Source organism: Telmatherina bonti, assembly GCF_933228915.1.
Source record: "Telmatherina bonti genome assembly, chromosome: 17".
In the NCBI taxonomy this organism is placed as follows: Eukaryota; Metazoa; Chordata; class Actinopteri; order Atheriniformes; family Telmatherinidae; genus Telmatherina; species Telmatherina bonti.
Genome location: NC_136615.1, coordinates 25,805,373 through 25,825,760, shown reverse-complemented (window position 1 = coordinate 25,825,760; position 20,388 = coordinate 25,805,373). Strand labels below are relative to the sequence as shown.

The following is a 20,388-nucleotide window of genomic DNA, read 5'->3' as shown; positions in this document are numbered from 1 at the left end:
AGTGAAAGGTGGGCAGGATGAGTAATATGGCAAAAGTGCTCTTGACAGCATACATAATGCAAAAAGATCTAGCAGAGCTCTGTATGGAAGGTTTCCAAATGAGGTCTGGTTCTGAAATATTTACAATAATCAGACATTTTTACTCTTTAAACAGGTTCTGATGCTGCTTCTGGATTCCATGAAACATTGTTGGGTATGTTTACGTTTGATATGTCTGTTTCAAATCAAATAAAATCAATTCAAACTTTATTTACATAGCACTTTTTGTACAGATGCATTTCAAAGTGCTTCATAACACAAAAGCAGTTTCACACTTACACACATAAGCAATGATACATGCAGCCCAAATACATTGCCCCACCCTTCCCCTAACCCTCTGTACCAAACTAATAAACTACCTTCAGGTTTCTGTCTCTGTATCTGGCTTAATGCTGCTGCAAAGAAACACTATCTGCGGGATCCATTCACATCAAGAGCCACCCCAAGAATGACCATGGGAGACAAAGTCACGGGAAGCGTCCAGGTCGGGGAAGGCCAGGGCTGGCCAGGGCTGGCCAGGGCCCACACAACGGCCAAAAGCTTGAAGAACCACAACCAACAATCCTGGCAAGGACAGCCCCCACCACGACGACCCCACAGACCAAACAGGTGTAGCCCCTGACAGAGAGAATCCCCATGAGGAAAACACTGAAGCTACAATAGTTAAAAAAAGATAAAATAAGAAAGAAACACAAGATAAAATATCTAAATAAAATTACACCTTTATTAATTAGATTAAACATAAGTAATATATTCATACATAAAAAGTACATACGGTATGTCATAAAATTAGACAATGATATATAAGAGAAAATAAATAAGAAAAGATGAAAAACTCAAATAAAAGCTAAACTAAAAAGGTGCGCCTTGAGCCTCTTTTTTAAAAAACGTGTACAGTGCCTGATGTCCTTCGGCAGGCTGTTCCAAAGGCAAGGGCTAAAAAATTGGAATGAGGTCTTGTTGTATATTTTGGTTCTAACTTTTGATATATTTAAAAGGCCAGAACAACTTTCCGTGAGGACACATAATGTAAAACATCTTCATATAAATAAGATGGTCCAAAACCATTAAGACATTTGTAAACAATTAAAAGAACTGTGAAATCAATCCAGAAAAGCAAAGGGAGCCCATGTTAAAACTAGTGTACTGTGTTACCGCCCTCTGGTCCTTGTAAGAACTTATGCTGCTGAGAAAACTGGAAGCCTTTATCAATTTGCAGCTGTGAAGGATTTACAGTTCACTCTGAAGAAGGAAAAATAATGTTTTTAGTTTGGTTTATACACAGGTAATCAAAAGGCAGTAATTATGGTATCTTTGTTAAAACTTCTACTATGGAATAAAAATAGAATTTAATGAGGATAAAAATATGTTAAACAATTCATATACTGAAAAAAGAAAAAAAAGCTGACTTGTCATCATGTGTGCCTGTGTCAAGGATTATTTTAAAACTTAACTTGTTATGGTGTTAGGTTTTACAGTTTTCATTTTGTGTATAATATTTTAAATAACATTAATGGCAAAATGTATTATAAAATGAAATACCTACATGTTATATGTGTTTGAAATGGTTTACTGTATGATAACCCCTACTTAATAGTAAAAATTATGTACAAAAGAAAATCTCTGCTTTCAAAAATGATTTGTAATAAGGGAAAATTATATAATAAAAATGTTGCACTCGTTGAGCAAAATGAGCAAAACCATCAGTTTGATCCTTTAAGACAGTATAGTGCGTAAACCAAATATTTTTACAGTAATATTAACATTCATGCATCGTACAACTGATTTAATGGTGACTCAGTTCTGAGTATTAAATGTTGATCTGGAAACTGTCTTGGCAGAGGTTCTATATCAAGTCTGAATTAAAAACTTAAAAAAAACAAAAAAAATAAATCCTTTCTCTTCCAACCATTCCTAATTAAGGACTCTGTGGCTCCTCTGATTCCTCGGTTATGGTGCGGTAGTGCTGTGGCTGATTTTCAGCCAGGGGAGAGTCTCTTTGATTAAACAGGGATGGTCGACTTCTAACAGGTCGTTTAAGCAGGAACATTTTAGAAGTAACCAGATCACCATAACCCTGGGAGTGGGAGAAGGCATAGCCTGATCGACGGGTGCTGACACGCTTGGGACGTGGGCGGTGAGGAGCAGGAGCTGGCAGTGGCTCCTTTCTCATCTTATATCTCACCTACAAAAGATGGAAAAGTTTGATTTGCAAATGTTTTATAACAAGTACATTAGCTCATTTTGTTAATAATTCTGATCTTTTGTCAGGGTCCATTAATTAACATGTGCTTCCTCACCTTGTCGTTGATTGTCGGCCGGATCTGTATGACCATGAAGCGGTAAGCCACCACAGGCAGAATGCAGAGTAATGAAGTCAGCAAGACAGTTAGCCAGATGTTTGCTTGATTCAGTGTGTTTCTTGCAGTGCCTAAATTAAAAAACACACAAAACCCCAAAATGAACTTCAGCTCTACAATAAAGTACATAGACCAGATGTGTGCCAACCCCGGTCTTCGAGTGCCGGAGTCTTGCATGTGTTGGGAGTTTCCCTGCTGCAACACACCTGATTCACATCAGACTTCTTCAGCAGACAGAGGTGGCAATTCCTGGTCCAGAAAGTAAAAGTCCTGCCATGTTTTTGGATCTACCTGTACATTTAGAACAGGTGTTTTCACGAACAGGCTAGTTAATAAACTCTGCTCATTAAATTCAGCTTGTTTGGTGACTGGTCAGAACAGCTGCTGGACAGGACTTTTACTTTCTGGACCAGGAATTGCCACCTCTGTTAGCATCAGATTCTACATTATAGTGACATCTATTGATTCAAATTTCAAATTGCAGCCAACTTAATACTCTTGAATTATGAAAAGGAAAGCTTGAAAGTCTTACCCTTTGGAAAAACTTAAATAATTAAAAAACAAATAAACTAAATTAAATGTCATTGGACTTAAAGTCATTGGCGTTCTCTTTGTGTTCAGAGAGGACTTCTATTACAACTAGTGATACAAATTGAACTGAGCCAGTGTTTGATTAGTCTTTTTGGAATATTTTGGTTGTGTGATTAGTATAAACATCAAAGGTAATATGGATTATACTGTTATAATATACTGGATTTCTGCCCAATGATCATTTAAAATATTAAGTACTGTAGCATTGTTGTTGGCTCATTATAGATAATTCCATTTAATATATTTGCCCATCATTTCTCTACAATGCACAGGTTTTGGAACACAGCGAACAGTAGAAAAAAAATCATACTTTCTTGAATAACTTTCTTTTGAAAACAAACACAAAAAGGGGAAAACATTCCATAAAAAAAACTGAATCTACTCACCAATGAAAGGAAAAGACGAGGTAAAGATAATAAACATGCCATTGCTGAACATTGTGAATGTTATAGCAAAGTAAGCAGCGAGGCTGCCCCACACAAAAAACTGGTTCATTGCTGTCCAGTAATAGGTGTCCAGAGAGATCTGAAAAAAAAGAAGTTTTATATTCTTCTTTTTTGATAATTTTTAATCCATGACACGTTTAGACATTTGTATTGCTGGATGAAACACACTGCATAACCATATGTAGACCTTTCGGTTGAATATGTATACAGCATATGATAGTTATAACAAAATGTTGCATCAGTGCTACATTTTTACAGTTGTGGTTTTGTTCAATTTTTGAGTATTTCTATTAGGTGCTTCATCTTTGTGCTGTAATGTCTGTGGTGGAGCCTCACCTGGACAGTCATAACAAAAAGCAGACAGGTCTGAGCCAGTAAAGCAAAGGACTGATAATCCGCAATGTCTTTGCCGTCATCTCGGACCGTGTCATGTATGGCAGCCCAAGGTATGAAGAAGAGGATAAGGGAACAGTAGGTGCTGTGCATTATGCAGGTCACAAAGGCTTTTTTACTGAAATACATGTTCAGTTGACCTGGAACATACAGCTGAGGATACTGGAAACTCCAACGACCATTTACATCCTGTAAAAACAGATGATGATAGAAATATATGGGATACAGACCTCAGGCCGTAAACAAACAACATGTAATAATCATATCCTAATACAACCCTTCACATAAATATATTTAACTGAAGAAATATTTACAGGATAATGTGTTTTCTCTTTAAGTACATACCTGGTCAAAGATGCTCAAACTGATGATGGGAAGTGCTGTGTATATCAGGTTGTAACAAGTGATGAACCACTCGTCATACACAGTCTAAGAAAAGCAACAATGAGGCAGGTGTTAAATAGAATATATTTTTGCTTACGATAGGAAAATTTCAAGTTAGAAAAACATTTGGCATCTTTTCTGAATGGAGAAGCAGCACATCTGGTAAGTCATATGTGATGGGGTAAATGGGATGAGGAACAGTTTGGCAACTTGGCTGACAGAGAGCAGGGCAAAAAAAAAAAAAACAACCCAAAAAACAGTCTAAATTTGTATTTCTACCTAATGTAAGTAAGGTGGACATTCTCCCTAACACCTAAAGCAGGGGTGTCCAGTCCTGCAGGTTTTCCATGTTCCCCTGCTCCAATACACCTGACTCAAATTAATCAGTCATTATGCAGACCTTTACTGGCTGATGGACCCATTTATTGGAAGACAGGTGTGTTGGAACAGGGACACAACAAAGCAGCCCTTGTGAAGATCAACTTTGGACTCCCCCAATCTAAAGCATCTCAGTTAGGTAGCATAAGAATGCTAGTGTACATATAAATGTGGGTAATCGTCCAGTGTAATATAGAGATATACAGCTATCTGAACTCTGGTGCACATTTGAAAAACGGCATCGAACAAAACTGGCAGACTGTACAAAAAAATGTAATTGAAAAGGGGGGATAAGCTGGTTGACGTGCAGAAAAACTATGTATAACATAATGAAAAAAGACAAATATGAGATTTAAAAATCTAGGTATATATTTAGTCGGCCTGATTTTGGCTCTGTGGTTCGTTTTTAAGTCTGTCAGTTATATTCTTGGTGGGATTGTATAGATCACATATTTGATGATAACTATCTACATGCACACAGATGCATTATTTACAGTATGTCCTGAAAGGAACATTTTTAACCAAAATGTTGCACACCAGTTGTGTACTGTGCATTAAAATGAATACATGACGACATCCTAGGGCAGGGCTACTCAATTAAATATTCAGGTGGGTCAGGTTTTCAAATAAAAAAAATGCTTAGAGCCAGTAAATAAAGTAAGGGAAAATAAATCAGTAAAAATAAATTGATAAATAAATCAAAAATAAATTTAGATTTTAAAATATAAGTAGTTTATTAATTATTCTACTTTAAATTCCGTCCCACATGACAAGGGCAAATGCACAAAATGCATAAAATAATGAAAATTGCAGTCACTAAACTTCTTGATGTGGTGCGTCCTCATATTATAATCTTTAAACACCGCCACACACTCATTGCATATTAAACACATCGGTTTGGCGCTCAAATGTGACGGCAAAATAAATACTTCTCAGTCCAGGCGGAGTTACATCTGTGGTTTTTGTTGTCAATTTTGCATTTTGGGAGAAAGAGCGACATGCTTGCTAGCGCTACACTTGCAAATTCAAAACGCAACAAAACGCACTGGGGTTAATGTTGCTAGGCAACCAAGTGTTGCATTCATAGTCTGCACAACTGTAGGATTGTAGGCTACTTAATGAGGAATGACCAAAGGTTCTTGAATAACGTTTTTTTTTCTTTTACATTAGCTGGGCCACATAGAAGTTGGTTCTGGGCCGCATGTGGCCTGTCCTAGGGTTTATTAATAATGTAATCACAAGTCATGTGACTTACCTGTGCAGAAAATCCACAGAAGAAGGCATACCAGAACTGTATGAGGGTGAAGGTGAAGTTCTTGAAAAAAAAGTACCGCAGGAACTTGCACATGCGTATGTAGGACCAGCGACCGTGCACCAGCAGGAGGCGTTGAAGGTAACGAAACTGTGCAAAAGAGAAGTCACTAGAAAGAACAGCCTGCATTCCCTCCTGACCACTGATTCCTACACCAATTTGAGCAGCTGCAAGACAGAAATGTGTATTAATTCCCAAATATTTTGTAGAATATGACAATGCAGGTTTTTCTACCAGTGAATGATGTCAGTAGACTTACCTTTGATCATGCTGACATCATTAGCTCCATCACCAATGGCCAGAGTAACAGCCTGCTTGTATTTCTTAACCAGCTGCACCACCTGGGCTTTCTGCAGAGGGATGACCCTGCAGCAAATCACCGTCTGACACATGCACGCTGTCCTCAGCAGCTCCAGCTCCAAGTTCTTCTCCAGTGCAAAAGCCTGAAGATGAAACAGCATATTTACTGAATGTGCTCCAGTGCAAGCTTGTAAGCTCAAAAGGAAAGAAAAAGGTGCAAATCTGAAAAGTATACTTACCAAACTGTGTCCATTTATAATCAGACCATATACCCCATTCACTTTCTCATCCTGCACAGTCTTTGTCTTCTGGAGCCAAAACAAGCCTCCACGAGCTTCAATCACAGTTGGCTCGTCTGCTGCTTCTGGACACATTTTCCTTCTTGCACTCCTGAAAACACATGGCCAGATGATTCATATGCAAAACCTACATTTTATTTATGACCCAAGTTATTTCCAAAACAGTATATCAGACAGATATGTATTATTTGACAAGAAGTCTTCACATACAAAATAGAAAACTAAAAATGATTGAAGGTTATTCTTTTGATTACTGTAAATCATTCATTCATTTATTTTCTATAATGCTTAGTCCAATTCAAGGTCACAGGGAATCTGGAGCCTATCCCAGCAACTAGCAGACGAAAGGCAGGGTACGCCCTGGACATGTCGGCAGTCCATCACAGTTGCTGCAAATCATCCAGACTTATTCAATGAGTTGCAAAGTAATTTGAAGGATTCTATGTTTTGATACGATTTAAAAAAAATCATCTTAAATCAACGTGACATTCGGAACCTGTCAGTTTAAAACTGTCAGTAGCCGGTCTATATTTAATATCCAGACAAAACAGTGTTTAAGTAGATCGTGGTAGCAAAAATAATAACGTACAAACCATAATAATATAATAAAAAAAATCACTAATTAGCTTCCCATCAGTAAGCAGCTTGTGATTGGCTTACTGTAGCTCCTCTCTGACGCCTTCAGCTGTGTTGGCTGCCACGACGAAAACATCCTTCATCTCTTCTCTCAGCATGTTGCAAGAATATCCGATATTTTCTGCTGTCTCTGTTTTAAAAAATAATAATAATGGCAATAACTGGTTGAAAAAAAAGTTGAGTCAAAGTATTTCTTCATCAGCATTTATATATTAGATTTAACTGTCAAGACACAGTAAAACCAACCTTGTTTATCTCCAGTTAACACCCAGATTTTGATGTCAGCTTTTGTCAGTTGCTCAATGGTCTGTGGCACACCGTCTTGCAGTTTGTCCTCCACAGCTGTAGCTCCCAACAGCTGGAAAGCAGAAGTGACACTAAGGCGTTCAAATGGATGCAATGTAAAAACATAGAATAATTTCATCACACACTTCGAGTGTTCCTGTTACAGCAATTACAGCAATGCCAAGTGTTACTTAAAACATTAATAAAATATATCCATTTCACAGACTGTTAAATAAGAATACTACATTGTTTGGCTAAACCAAAAGTTGCTACCAAAAGAAGTGATCACATTCTATATGACGACCTTGGGACCATAACTGAAGAAACTGCACATCTGCCTGCAAAAACGGCCTTTAGCATCTTTACTGTCTCAGAAAACTGAGACACAGACAAACCTCAGGCATTTCCACATTGACTGAACAATCTTAACTCTGTTATTGTATATTTACTGAGTCTGTTTTATATTTTTGCTTGGTGACATGCTTCAGTCAGACCTCTGTTACAGAGAAAACTCATTGAACCAAATAGTCTCCTGACTGGTGAGTCAGTCTTGTCCAGCCACCATGTACTCTACACAAGTACGGAGGAGGGCTTTATAAATTCTTAATAATGACTCCCATACTGTATGAGGTTAGTTTTCAGCTTCATCCTTCTGTACAGAGGTTTTTCGTACCAAAGTGGAGGACAGAGTTGGAAAATAGCTTTCCTCCTATTGCAAATTTTTGCGCTTTACTTAATTTCATTCTGTTTATTTAATTAACCTCTTTTTACTATTGTAAATTTTAAATTTTATCTTATATTGTTTTTTTTGTTTTTTTTTATTTTTATCCCAGTGCATGTATGTTTAGGGAGGAATGGTTGAGTGGAGGTGGGGTGGGGTGTGTATAAAGGGGGGTGAATGGGGACTGAGTAGGGGGTGCGTGGTTAGGAGTGTGAGGGGGTGTCGAGGGGGAACCTGTGAGGGAGGGGCATGTTATGGGGTGTGTATGTGTGTATAGGGGAGTATGTGAGGGTGGGCAGAGGGGCGGGGTAGTGTGATACTGTGTGTGTAGGGAGGGAGTGTGTTTGTGTGTATATATGTGTGTGTGATTGGAGGGGAGGGGAGATCTTGGTGCCCAGGGAGTGCAACTGGTGCACTGGAGTGCGGCCTGGCTGCCGCTTGGTGGCGGTCTGGGGGTCCTGGCACTCTGTTGTCGTGGGCTAGGCCCTCTTCCTGTGGGGGTCGCCTTCAGGCTCTTGGGGCCCTGGGGCCAGCGCTCTGTCTGCCCTGGGCGACTGGTGCCCAATGGGGCCTGTTCTGGGGCCTGTTCCCATTGACTGTGGGGGACTCTGGCTGGGGCCCCCCTCTACCACCTCCTGGGTGGGTGCATGACTGGCTCCAGAGCGGGGTGGTTGGGGTCTGTGCTTGGAGGTGGCTGCCGGCTGCCCAGGTCTCGGGGATCTGCTGGCCTGTCTCTTGTCTTTGTGTGGGCGGGGTCACATTGGCATGATCACTATTCTCCAAACACGTTCCACTCTGTGTGTTCTGCATGTGACACAGTCACTGAGTCCTCTGCAGGTTTATTCACCAACAGCACCTAGTTTTCTTTCTATCTTTCTGGTTTAGAAATGTTGGAAAAAGTGTTGAAATTGTTTTCAATTGGGATGGCAACGCCTTTGTTTTTCACTTCCAGCAGGGTGTAATTAGCAGGATTGCAAAACATGTGCAAGGTTAAACTAAACTCCAGTAAAGATGTGAAAGATTTTGTTCAATGTGGAAAAACATTGTTTAATGTGTTTCAGATTAATCAAAGTCTTGAAATGTTGCTGGGAGCATTGTTGGAACAACTCCTTGGTATTGAACTGTGACATTTACAAATAACTTCCTTTTCTCCCTAAAGTGTGCAGCTGAGACCAACCGTACTCATTGAGCAGCCAGCAGAACTGCACGCCATCACACAAGCAACAGCCAACAAACGACAATCGAGCTTTTTGTTAAATGCTGCATTTGAACCTGTGCCTTGTATGTGTACCTGTGTACCGGTGCAGAAAATGGACCAATCGCTGAGCTGAATTCCGTTTTGTCCAATCACAGGAGAGGATTTGCAAATTTGACTAAAACCTAAATAACTTGAAAAGTTTAAATGTTAGAAAGACCAAAAAGTCATAGCACATATCTCTTGAATGAGCTGAACAGTTTGATATTTGAATGGTTGAAGTGAGGCAAAAGGTGTAGGAGGAGTAGCGTGCCAAACATTTTGCAGGAAAGACAGTCGGGACGGGAACTTGATGAACCAGACACTGCAAACTGGTGCAGAGCTCTGAAACCCTGTTGAAGCAGTTTTCAGCTCATTATGCAAAAACTGACCAATCGCAATCGCAAAGCACAGTGGGTTTAAAAGGACTTTTCTCCAATCACAAGGCTAAAATTTTTTTTTTTTTTTTTTTTTTTGCAAAATGCTAAATATTTTTAAAAAAACCACAAAGATTTGAAACGACAAAAGTCGTAGCACACATCTCCCGAAGGAGCTGCAGGGTTTGAGATGCGAACGACTAAAGTGACCTGAACGGTGCTGGAGGAGTAGCCCGGCAAAGTTTGGCAGAATAATAATATAAGTGGCCGAACAGGATCTCAATAATGTCAATGCCCCCTGGGCAAAATAAGAGTCCAGAACATCAAGGGGAGCATTATATCTATAATTCTCAACAGAATACAGCATCCAGATAATCATTCTGCTTGCTTAAATGCTGGGAAAGACAAAAAAAAAACCAACAACAAAAAAACAACAACTTTATACCAACTGAAAGATAAGGAGCGGTAATGACTCAACAGGATGTCACCACATGGATGTGAGCACATCCATGTGGTGACTTTTGTTTTGTCCAGGCAGGGTATTAAGTAGTTGATCAGTAAACGTATACATTTAGGTAGGACTTACTATCAAGTCTTTCTCAATCTCTTCATAAAGTTCATTAAGTCTCTCTTCTCGATCATTCATGGCAACACTGGCATCTTGGTGACGCTGACTCCAATTCTTCATGTAGCTCTCATCCAAGTCCTTGTAGGCCAGAACGAGGGTACGGAGGCCATCACCTGCATACTCCTAATATGTTTGCATAGTTTGCATATTCACACACACACACATACTGTATATCATAACAATGCATGATCATAATCTTCAAACATATATACTCATGTACACACACACACATACACAAATGCGTCTCTTACATTGAGGTGTTTATTGGTAACTTCCATCAGTCCATTACTGGAGGGGTGTAGTCTTTCATAGATAATGGTGTCTGCTCCTTTGCAGAATAGGGTCAACTTACGCTCAGGGCTCCGTACTGGAACAATGAAATTGAGAAAGTTTGACAACTTCATGAGAAGTTGTAATGACTGTAATCTGTCATTTCTTCCAACATTATTAAGTACAAACAATGTGGAAATCTCCCAAACATCTGACCCAGCTGATGGTAGGAAAGAGTTGCAGAATATTTGGGAGGACAGTCTCTCATCTCACCTATTACTGACATCCTTTTCCGCACATTGTTGAAGTCAAGAACAGCCAGAAGTTCATATACCACTTTCCTGTCCATCTCCATGATCGTGATGGTTTCTGGTGTTCGGGAGCGGAACACAAAACCAAAGTTTCTTGCTGCTGTCACCAGCGCACCTTCATCAGGAGACTGAGCCTGATAGTTGAGCTCCCCTATCAGGTCAATAAAAGGACAGAATTTTTTTTTTTTTTTATGAAGAACAGAAATGCGGAAAAAAACCCCAAAACATAATATTGAAAGTAAGTACTGTGACACAGACAAACTGCTGGAAGAATAAGGATTGATTTAATTCAGGAGTACGGTAACAGATTAGGATTTCATGCAACCATGAACAGTCAAATTAAATTGAGGAGATGAGATGCAGTATAATTCCCTTGGTTAATGCAACTGATTAAAAAAAAAAAAAAAATCAGAGGAGGAGCCTCACCTTCTTTCTTTTCCTCAGGCATGACAGTGTGGCACAGAGCCAGCAAGCGGAAGAAAGCCTGAACCTCTGGGTTTCCCTGTCTCACCGTCTCCAACAGACTGTGATCATGAAAGACAAAGCTTGGATCTGCCAGCTGATTCCAGGAGAAGTCCACCTTCTCTGTCTTCTGGGATAAAAGAAAAACAAGAATACTTGGAAATGACATTTAGAAGGAAATATTATATGTCTAAATTGTCCTCTAACCTCTGTCATTTCCACTCTTTGTCCAGAGAAATCATACAATTCTCCTGAATTAAAGAGAAATAAGATAAGAGATTGTCATCCTAATGATGTGTCATGGTGCACGCAACCCTTTTTATTTTCTGTCCAAGCAAAGCTGCTCACCGTAGGCTTTCCCATTGATGGAGCACTTATTGAAAGTCATGATGTTCTGTGTCAGGGTGCCGGTCTTGTCACTGAAGATGTATTTAATCTGACCTAGCTCCTCATTGAGAGTGGTGGTCCTGGCATGTGCAGGAGTGTCCTTCTTGGAATAATACATCTTCCTGTCCCAGTCTATGAAGAAGCTGTTCACTAGACGGATGAGTTCCACACTGACATAACATAAAGTGTCAAAGCTCACATTTTCACAGTAATCATCGCTGCTGTCTGATTTAGCTTTAGTTTTTTTGCTGTAACATACCTGACGTAGAGAGAAATGGGCACCACCGTGTTGAGGACAATGACGTAGGACCAGAAGGTGAGGAAGGAAGAGAGTGCGGTATTAATACCTGGTTCACGAGGAAGAAACACTGTGAACACAGAGCCCTCCCTGACTTCCCAGATTGCATTGCCGATTGACAAAATGGAGCACATAGTAGCCAGGAAACCAAAGATCTGGTAAAAAAAAAAGACCAAAATTTTATTTTCTTTAAATAAAAAACAAAAAGCAGAAAAAAAAAAACATTAAAGAATTTCAGTTGAAAAACAAACATGAATTGGATTAAAAAAAACACGTGTAGTGACAAATATAATTTGAGATTTCCAAAGTCACTTAGCAAATAGAAATATTTTTCTAAGTGCATAATTAAGCAGAGGTCTAATCAATGTGTAAACAGTTAGGATTTTTCAGTATTTTCAAAGAACATACCTAATCTAAAACACAACTTTACTGATTTTTTTCTTTTCACTTGACAATAACACATTTTAATTAATATCTTCCAATGATAAGTGTGTGTGATCTCTGCACTTGAAACTGTACATTGTGACTTTGTTCTCTCATCTGTAGCATACCGTGATTATACAGTGGAAGATATAATTAATTTGTCAAATCACTTATCAAATTTTGTCCTTTAAACTGGGTAAAAAACTATCCTTCTCTTTATACAGAAGACTGCAGAAAAATGCCAATTTTTATTTCCTTAAGGTTTTCTGCATTATGGAAACCCTTTAAGAAATAAAGCTTCTAAAATACAACTATCTTTATAGTCTGCAGAATTCTTGCTAAATTTAAGGCGACCCTTAATTGGAACAAGCGGCTAGGAAAATGGATGGATGGAATTCCCCTGATGTAGTTATTTGAATGCAAATACATTTTGATTGAATTGCACATACGTGTGTGTGTATGTGCATCAACTTACACACAGCACCAGAACATTCATCAGGCGATCAATGCTGGTGCGTTTGAATGATGTCTTTCCACTGTTCTGCATCAGCTTGGTGTCAGGACCTGAAAAGATTTGTTGATATTCATACACACTGATAGTTACTCATAACTTTTGGTATTTGTAGTTGGTGTTTACATAAAAGGAGTCAGAGTTACTATAGTTTACAGTTACCTACATGTTTTTGAAAAAAAAAAAAAAAAAAAAAATCTGTATCATTATTAATAATATTAGAGGTCAAAAAGCAGGAACTTGCAATTGGATTATGTTTCTAATTTACTGGTGACGCTGCATTTAATATAAACTTTAACTACAAATAGCTTACATATAAACAACAATAACAACATGTCACTGAGCTGCTGCTTTCATTAACAGTTGAAGGAAAAAGTCCAGCCGCCATAATCTGTCATAATTGGTATACTGTGTGTTGCACGAGCGCCCTCTGCAGGGCCCGTGTATACATGCACCGGAAACCCCAAATCTTCCTGCGGTCTTAAGTTGATGCTACGACTGGAAACTCAAACTACCCAACCCGACGCATCACAGTCTATTTTGAACCGGCAGCAAGTAATTGGGTTGTTTACCTCCAAATAAGACCAAACCGAAGCACCACTCTGTGTTCCTCAAAGTACATCCCCTGAGCAGCACCTTGTCGTTGTCCAGGCTGTACATCTGTCCGTTCACAGTCAGAGTTCCTTTAAATTTGTCGAGACGGTTGTTGGGAGGCTCACATCGCACTTCACCTGAGAGACGCAGGTAAGACAACAAGTTGGAGAATAACATTAAATGTTTTTATACACAGACACGAAAGTAACACCGGTCAAGTTTGACACAAATAAAAGTTACAAATCTGATACTTTTGTAAGATGCAGAACGTGATTTTGTTTAGCTGTGCTTTAACATTTATGGTAAAATCTAAAAGGCCCAATATTTCACTCCAAGGTCTCAATTGTTGTTGTAACAGATGTGTAAACGAACTTTGCCAACAGTCTGGTGTACAATGCTTCCTTTTCTTTAATAAAATGATTGATTGATCAACCACAATGCATGTTGTAAACATGCATTGACAACAATTCTGAACATATTTACCCAAATATTTTTATTTTGGACAGTAAAGTTGTAAATGAAACTGGTTATAGAACATGTATCTTTGCATTGTAGTGCTTGATAGAAGTTTCCCACATCGATGTCTTGACTATGTGTTTTGACTTGGGCTGGTTAGTATGGCCTGCTTTAAATAACATCCTGTCCCATTCCCCTTCCCTCCATATTACTAACCCCAAACTTTACCTATCTCTATATACATATGGTTTTATTGGCTAGTTTATCTCTGTTTTAGATATCAGTTGTTTTGTCATGTACTTAAAACTATTCAGTGGAATCCTAGTATCTTGACTGAAAATGCTGGATTTAATACTTAATACTTTGTGCATCTAAATATATATTTCTTTAGGGTCCAGGGGATTGGGTGTCCTCTGGCTAATCAAGCGTCTGATGCAGGATGGTCCTGCTCGGTTGCTCACTTTCTTAGGACAGAAAAAATCCAATAACAATGAATGAATGAATAATTAAATTAAGCACATGTTAATCATGGTATTTTGGGATTGTGGTGCTGTGATGGGGTTAGGACTGTTTTTTCTTTTCGTGTTTTCATTTTTGTACTTCTTTTCCAATTTTATTTTTCATTAATATTATTGATGCAATAATTCATTTTCATCTTTTTTCTAGTGACAGTTTTTATTAATTTATTAATTTATTAATCCCCAACGAGATAGTCAGTATTTTAGAAAATAATTAACTACAGAAGGTCTTGTACTGGAGGCTGATGGCTGCTGACAGGAATGATCATCTGTATGACATATCACGCACCCTCACCTTCTGATACTGTTTTTTTCTTTTCATTCATGAATGCACAAACAAAACAAACAAACAATAAATGTATTCAGCATCTCACCCTTGAAGCTAGCAAGAGCTTCAATGGAGTCTCCCAGCTCTCCAGTTACTGTCAGGGCCTGCTTCACTTTCAGATTGGTTTCACTGTGGGAGATAAAGAAGACATGGGAAGGATGTGACAGAAGGGACATCAAAGACAGTGTGAGAAATAAGCTTTCATTGGAGGTACACACCCATCTAACTCTGCTGTTTCTACATAGACCAGGTTAAGAGGTTCACTGCTGGAGAGCAACAGAAGGTCTGCCTGACATGAAAACAGCACAACAGGAATTAATTGATTTCTCTGTGTTTGAAATGTTAATCCTCTTCTTTAATCTTTACTTTAACTAGTTCCTACTCACTGTGACAAACTCGTTACTCTCCAGCTTGATTATGTCCCCAACCTGAACATTCATCCATTTTTCACTTCTCAGTCTGCAGGAAAACAGCATGAAATACCATCATCGGACAACATAATGATTTAATCTTTGTTGCTGTATATGAAGTTCTGTTTTTAGTAATTCACAAATCTTTGATGTGATGTTTACACATTAAATGACTCACTCTCCATTGATGAGAACGTCTACTGTACGGTTATTCACCTGCTTGTCGCATTTGTGTCTGTTCTGCTCGGTTCACAGAAGAAAAAACATGGTTTGTTCACATCTGACTTCCTTTAGTTATGTTGCAGTTAAATCCTGTATTACATTTTAGTAAGTGAATCTTACTATGTCGTCGTTGGCATCTTTAACACCAGTTATAGACAGCACTAACATCAATGGCACAGCTGTGGTGTACCAGGCGAGGGATGACACTTGTGGGATTAACTGTCAACACACACACACAAGTGTGCATAACTTCTTTATCATGCTGCTTTTTTTTTTTTGGATAATTTAATTTTCATACATTTAGACACAAAATGAAGACAAAAGCCCTGTAAAAGAGAGTTTGACTGCAGATTTCAACTATGGGAACAGTTCCATTGCAGGCTTTACTCTCAGGCCACCTCCAGCCCAGCACCAGAAAAAAAAATTTTTTTTTTCCTTAATCAACCCTTCCCTCTCCCGATGCAATTAGATGAACAAGGTTTGCCAACTTCTAATAAAACACAGCAGAAGAAGACAAAAAAATTAAGCTAATGATGCACATTCGACATTGTACAGATGCGTAGAGCTGTCACCCAAATTAAAATGGGACTGTATCACATTATAATGTGATAGTTTTATTATAAAAATGTTGAATATATTACGTTATAGTGTGCTAATATTTCAAGTTTTTACATGAAACTATCATGTTGTAACATTGATTTTTTTTTTTAATTTAATCAAACTTTTTAAATATGCGTAAGTGTTGGAACTATTTCATGTCGGGATGTGCTTTATATGCTAAACAACTGGGGGCAGCCAGCTGGTTTGAACCAAAGACTGGTCTGAACCAGAGAAATGAGTTTAAAACCCAGAGCATCAAGAGAATGCTGAAAAAAATCCTGTGATCACAACCCAAGCATTGTGGATGAAACTGAAAATGTGAGAGTGAATTTGAGCTTTGAAATTATGCAAAAACAAAAAGCAGTGTTGCAATCAGAGCTCATACAAATGATGTTTGAGGAAGATTTTACATTTCAAAAGGTCATTTCAAGGTTTCTTAACTTTTTTGCAAACATGCAGGCAGCAGTTTTCAGATTTCATATTAGAAGGTTTCAAAGTTTTTTTTGCAAATTAATGTGGTTATACTGATCATCAACAAAAAAGTCAGCAGACTGACAGTCTGACTGTTTTTTTCATTTAAAAAAAATGAAAAGTATATTTTTTTTGTGAATGACATAGAACCCTACACTTATTTGATCAGTGTACTAAATGTTATTTATTGCATGATCCAGATGGTGACATGGTGGTATAACAGTGTTTGCTGATTTGTTTGAGCGTTTTATTTCAAACTTTTTATGCATGTTCGTAATGCAGCTTCTTTTGAAAAGTGTTTGTTTCTTCCAGCGCTGTGCTGGACGTGACCTGAGTGAGAAACTTGCAACAGAACTGTCCACACAGTGGAGGTCTGCAGTCAGAGCCCTCACATTCAATTACATATTTTAATTGACAGTATTTGGAGAATGATCAGTTTTTTTCTACATGCAGTTTTGGATGTTGAACAAACAAAACAAAAAAAAAAAAACAGGAAAATACCTGAAGAAAAAGAAGAAAAAGGAAGTAAGCATTAGCCAGTCTCCTAAATTGTTCAAATAGGTTAAGAGGTAGGAAGGTGATAATATTGTATTTGGAGGTCTTGATGGCATTGTTCTGCAGAAGAGGCGAGAGAGATAATATTTACTATGATGTACAATAAAAAATGAATAAATATGATCACATTACTATTAGCAACACCAATGTCTGACTAACAGTTTATGATGGAAACGCAACACTGCAGTATGCACTTACAGCGTAGTGGTAAGACAGGTTATAAGGTCTGTCATTGGCTCGCACGCGTCTCTCTGATTCTGAAATTTAAAAATAGATAAAATATTGACAGCAACAGAGTTATGACTACTTTCATAGCAGGCACTGGGAAAAGAAATGTGAGATATTAATTCTATAAAAAAAAAAAAACAAAAAAAAAAACAAGTGAGTGTTTCCGATTAAGTTGCATCTTAAACTTAATGTATAATCACAGACGTAATAGAAAAAAGAAAATAGAAACTTCAGCTCACCTTTTTCTTTGTATCCTCTGAAGAAGTTGTCAAAATATGACATAGCTGATCCCATCTTTAGTTCAGTATCGCCATATTTTACACCTGAATAAAATGCATATCAATATATTTACATCAGAGAGTAAGACTGAGTTTGTGAGGCTGAAAGATTTCTCATTAGTTGATGGAAATATCGAGTAGAAAAATAAAACTGTCAAATACAACAGGGAGCAGTTAGTTTAGATGCGACTACAATATGGACTCATTGTGAGAATTTATATAAATATGAAGAGTACATACAAAACATGTATGAAAAGAATTGTATAAATAGTTTATCAGGAAAAATAAGAAAAAAAAAACAACTACAAAAAAGATTCCTCAACTATATTTATGTTCTGAGACTTTGCCAAAGATGACTCCATACAGTTGTTTTTGTTTTTTTTTTAATAACAATGAGGCAAGGGTAATGAGGTTAATTCTTCTTTCTTCTCCAATTTTCTTGGTTTTTGCATTGGAATGTATTACAACACTTTATTTATTTATTTTTTTTAAATAAAAAAAAACAATAAATGAAATGAAAAAAGATTATAATGAAAGGTTCAGGTGATAAAACAGTCTCAAAATAAGACTGATTGAATGGACTAGATGTGACATGCGTGATACGGTTCAAGTTTATACATTCCTGCAGCACACTCCAGTGCACTAGTTGGTGGTAAAGCACATCTAGTCTGGTTGCTAATCGCCATTAGGCTATATTAAGGAGAATTGTTTGATATTCTGCCAAAGGGAAAATGAATACTTAGCATTTAGAAAAACATGCCACTTATTTGGCACAGTATCTCTGGCAACATTTACAAAACCCTCCAGATCTTATCTGTGCTCTAAAACTGTAAAAACATATCACCACTCCTTTCTCAACCCTTTGTACCAGAATTGTATCTGGGCAGCTAATCAATAACCACTTTATGATAAAGACCGCTCATAAAACGATGTAATTATATATTGAGAAAAAACAACTCCAACATATGTTATTTTAAAGCATCTTAGTGATAAAAAAAAAAAAAAAAGTTTTAACATGAAGTAGAAAAATTGACCAAGAAAATGAAAATAAGACATAATTTTAATCCAGATTTTTATTTCCTCCCCATCAGGATAGAGAAAACCAAACTTTTCCCAAAACTAAAGAAAATCAGAAGAACTTGTTGTGCCTTTTTAGACTCCGTTAGTTATTACTGACATGTCATGTTGATCCACCACAATACTGGACAGCAAACATTTTTCAAGTGTCTTAAAGCAAATAAAAATATAAAAGTCAGCCACATACCTCAAACAAAATTGGAATTTCCTTTTGGTCATGCAAACCTATGCACAGGGTTAAATACAATGGATCCTCGTCTGTGCTCTGAACCAATGAACAAGCACCCAGTCTAGTCCAAGATTTAGAACAGGGATGTCATTGGGGCCTCGTCTGGATGAAAGAAGGGGTGAAATATTGTAATGGTAAGATAAGCACCTTTTCAGGTTCATGAAGGAAGAGTTAGGATTTCCCCGCAGCTAGCAGCTCAGTGCTTGCACAAACAGTCCAGTGATCTTTGGACCTGGATGGTGAGCAAGTGTGGATCGTCAGTAAAACAACAATAAACATGAAGAGCTCCAGCCAATACGAACCAAGATTATAGTTGTGATCAAAGTTGTTAAGTGCATGACTCACCATTTGATCAGTGTGCATGCTCATATTAAAGTTATGGTTTCACATTTTCCATCTGCAGGTCTTTCTGTTTTGTCATTTTTGTTTGAGCTATTAAAACTGTATGTTGTAATCAAGGTTGAATGCAAAGGAACGCTGTCCAGGGGATCTTAACATGAACCTCTAAACTGATTTTTCTTATGTATGGATGTGTATGTGTGCATGTGCTTTTCATTAGCAGCTGTTATGGCATGTAAACTTCACTACTTTCATGCAGGTATTGTCTTAAATTTGGCAAACTAAACTATAATAGTGCAGAGAATTTACCAAGATTTGAGTTATAGCATGAGATTAAATATAACACATTGCAATAAAAAAACAATTTAATTATAACCAAAATATACCAAAATTAGCTTTTTTCTTAGCTATTTTTCAAAAAATCTACATGGAAACCAATAAACTCTTACGATCTTCACTTTAATAAATGACCCGAACATGGTCTCATTTACCATTCACTTATTAATAAACGCAAGATATCCTTAAAATGTACACCAGGACACATTTTACATTTACTCAAACCATCACAGCAAAATGCAGACCAGTGCAATTTAAAAACATTTACTTCGCACCAATGTAACGCATAACGCAAGAAAGGTCCATGGTCCTTGAGTTCAACTCAAGGACCATGGACCATGGTCTTGAGTTGAATGCCCTCCAACTGAAGAAGATCAGTGGGATTTTGACAGGAATATTGGTGCAGCATTGGCTGTAACACTACTCTATATAAGTCCATTATGTTGAAGAAAAAGCCAACCAATCTGCTGGCAGATGATCTTTATCAGTCCATGCTTTCCCTTAATTCTCTGTCATTTCTCTTTTTGTGCAACCTTTTTTATCAGTGCAGATACATTCAATGAGCTTTCAACTGGTTGAATACAGGAGGAGTAAAAAATATATGATGGACAGTCAAAATAAGAGGGAAAAGCAGAAAAATATGGGTTAAAATCTGCTTTTTGTCATTTGTTTCACAGCTTCACAAAGCCAAATTTTACAAAC

The 20,388-nt window shown here is 37.7% G+C and overlaps 1 protein-coding gene across 1 annotated transcript; it reads right to left on the bottom strand.

Moving 5' to 3' along the window:
* Positions 1-1,957: 1,957 nt before the first annotated feature.
* LOC306768139 (putative phospholipid-transporting ATPase IM) lies at positions 1,958-17,721 on the bottom strand (the record flags this gene model as incomplete). The annotated part of the gene is made up of 28 exons (XM_079256371.1): positions 1,958-2,224; positions 2,340-2,470; positions 3,377-3,515; positions 3,773-4,018; positions 4,175-4,258; positions 5,847-6,070; positions 6,163-6,346; positions 6,443-6,593; positions 7,163-7,268; positions 7,385-7,515; positions 8,561-8,698; positions 8,774-8,883; positions 10,342-10,506; positions 10,635-10,750; positions 10,927-11,115; positions 11,391-11,556; positions 11,634-11,677; positions 11,775-11,983; positions 12,073-12,266; positions 13,010-13,098; positions 13,618-13,776; positions 14,988-15,070; positions 15,160-15,230; positions 15,328-15,400; positions 15,530-15,591; positions 15,694-15,792; positions 17,398-17,456; positions 17,667-17,721. The coding sequence occupies 28 exons, from the start codon at positions 17,719-17,721 to the stop codon at positions 1,958-1,960; spliced, it is 3,744 nt and encodes a 1,247-aa protein (XP_079112497.1).
* Positions 17,722-20,388: the final 2,667 nt, after the last annotated feature.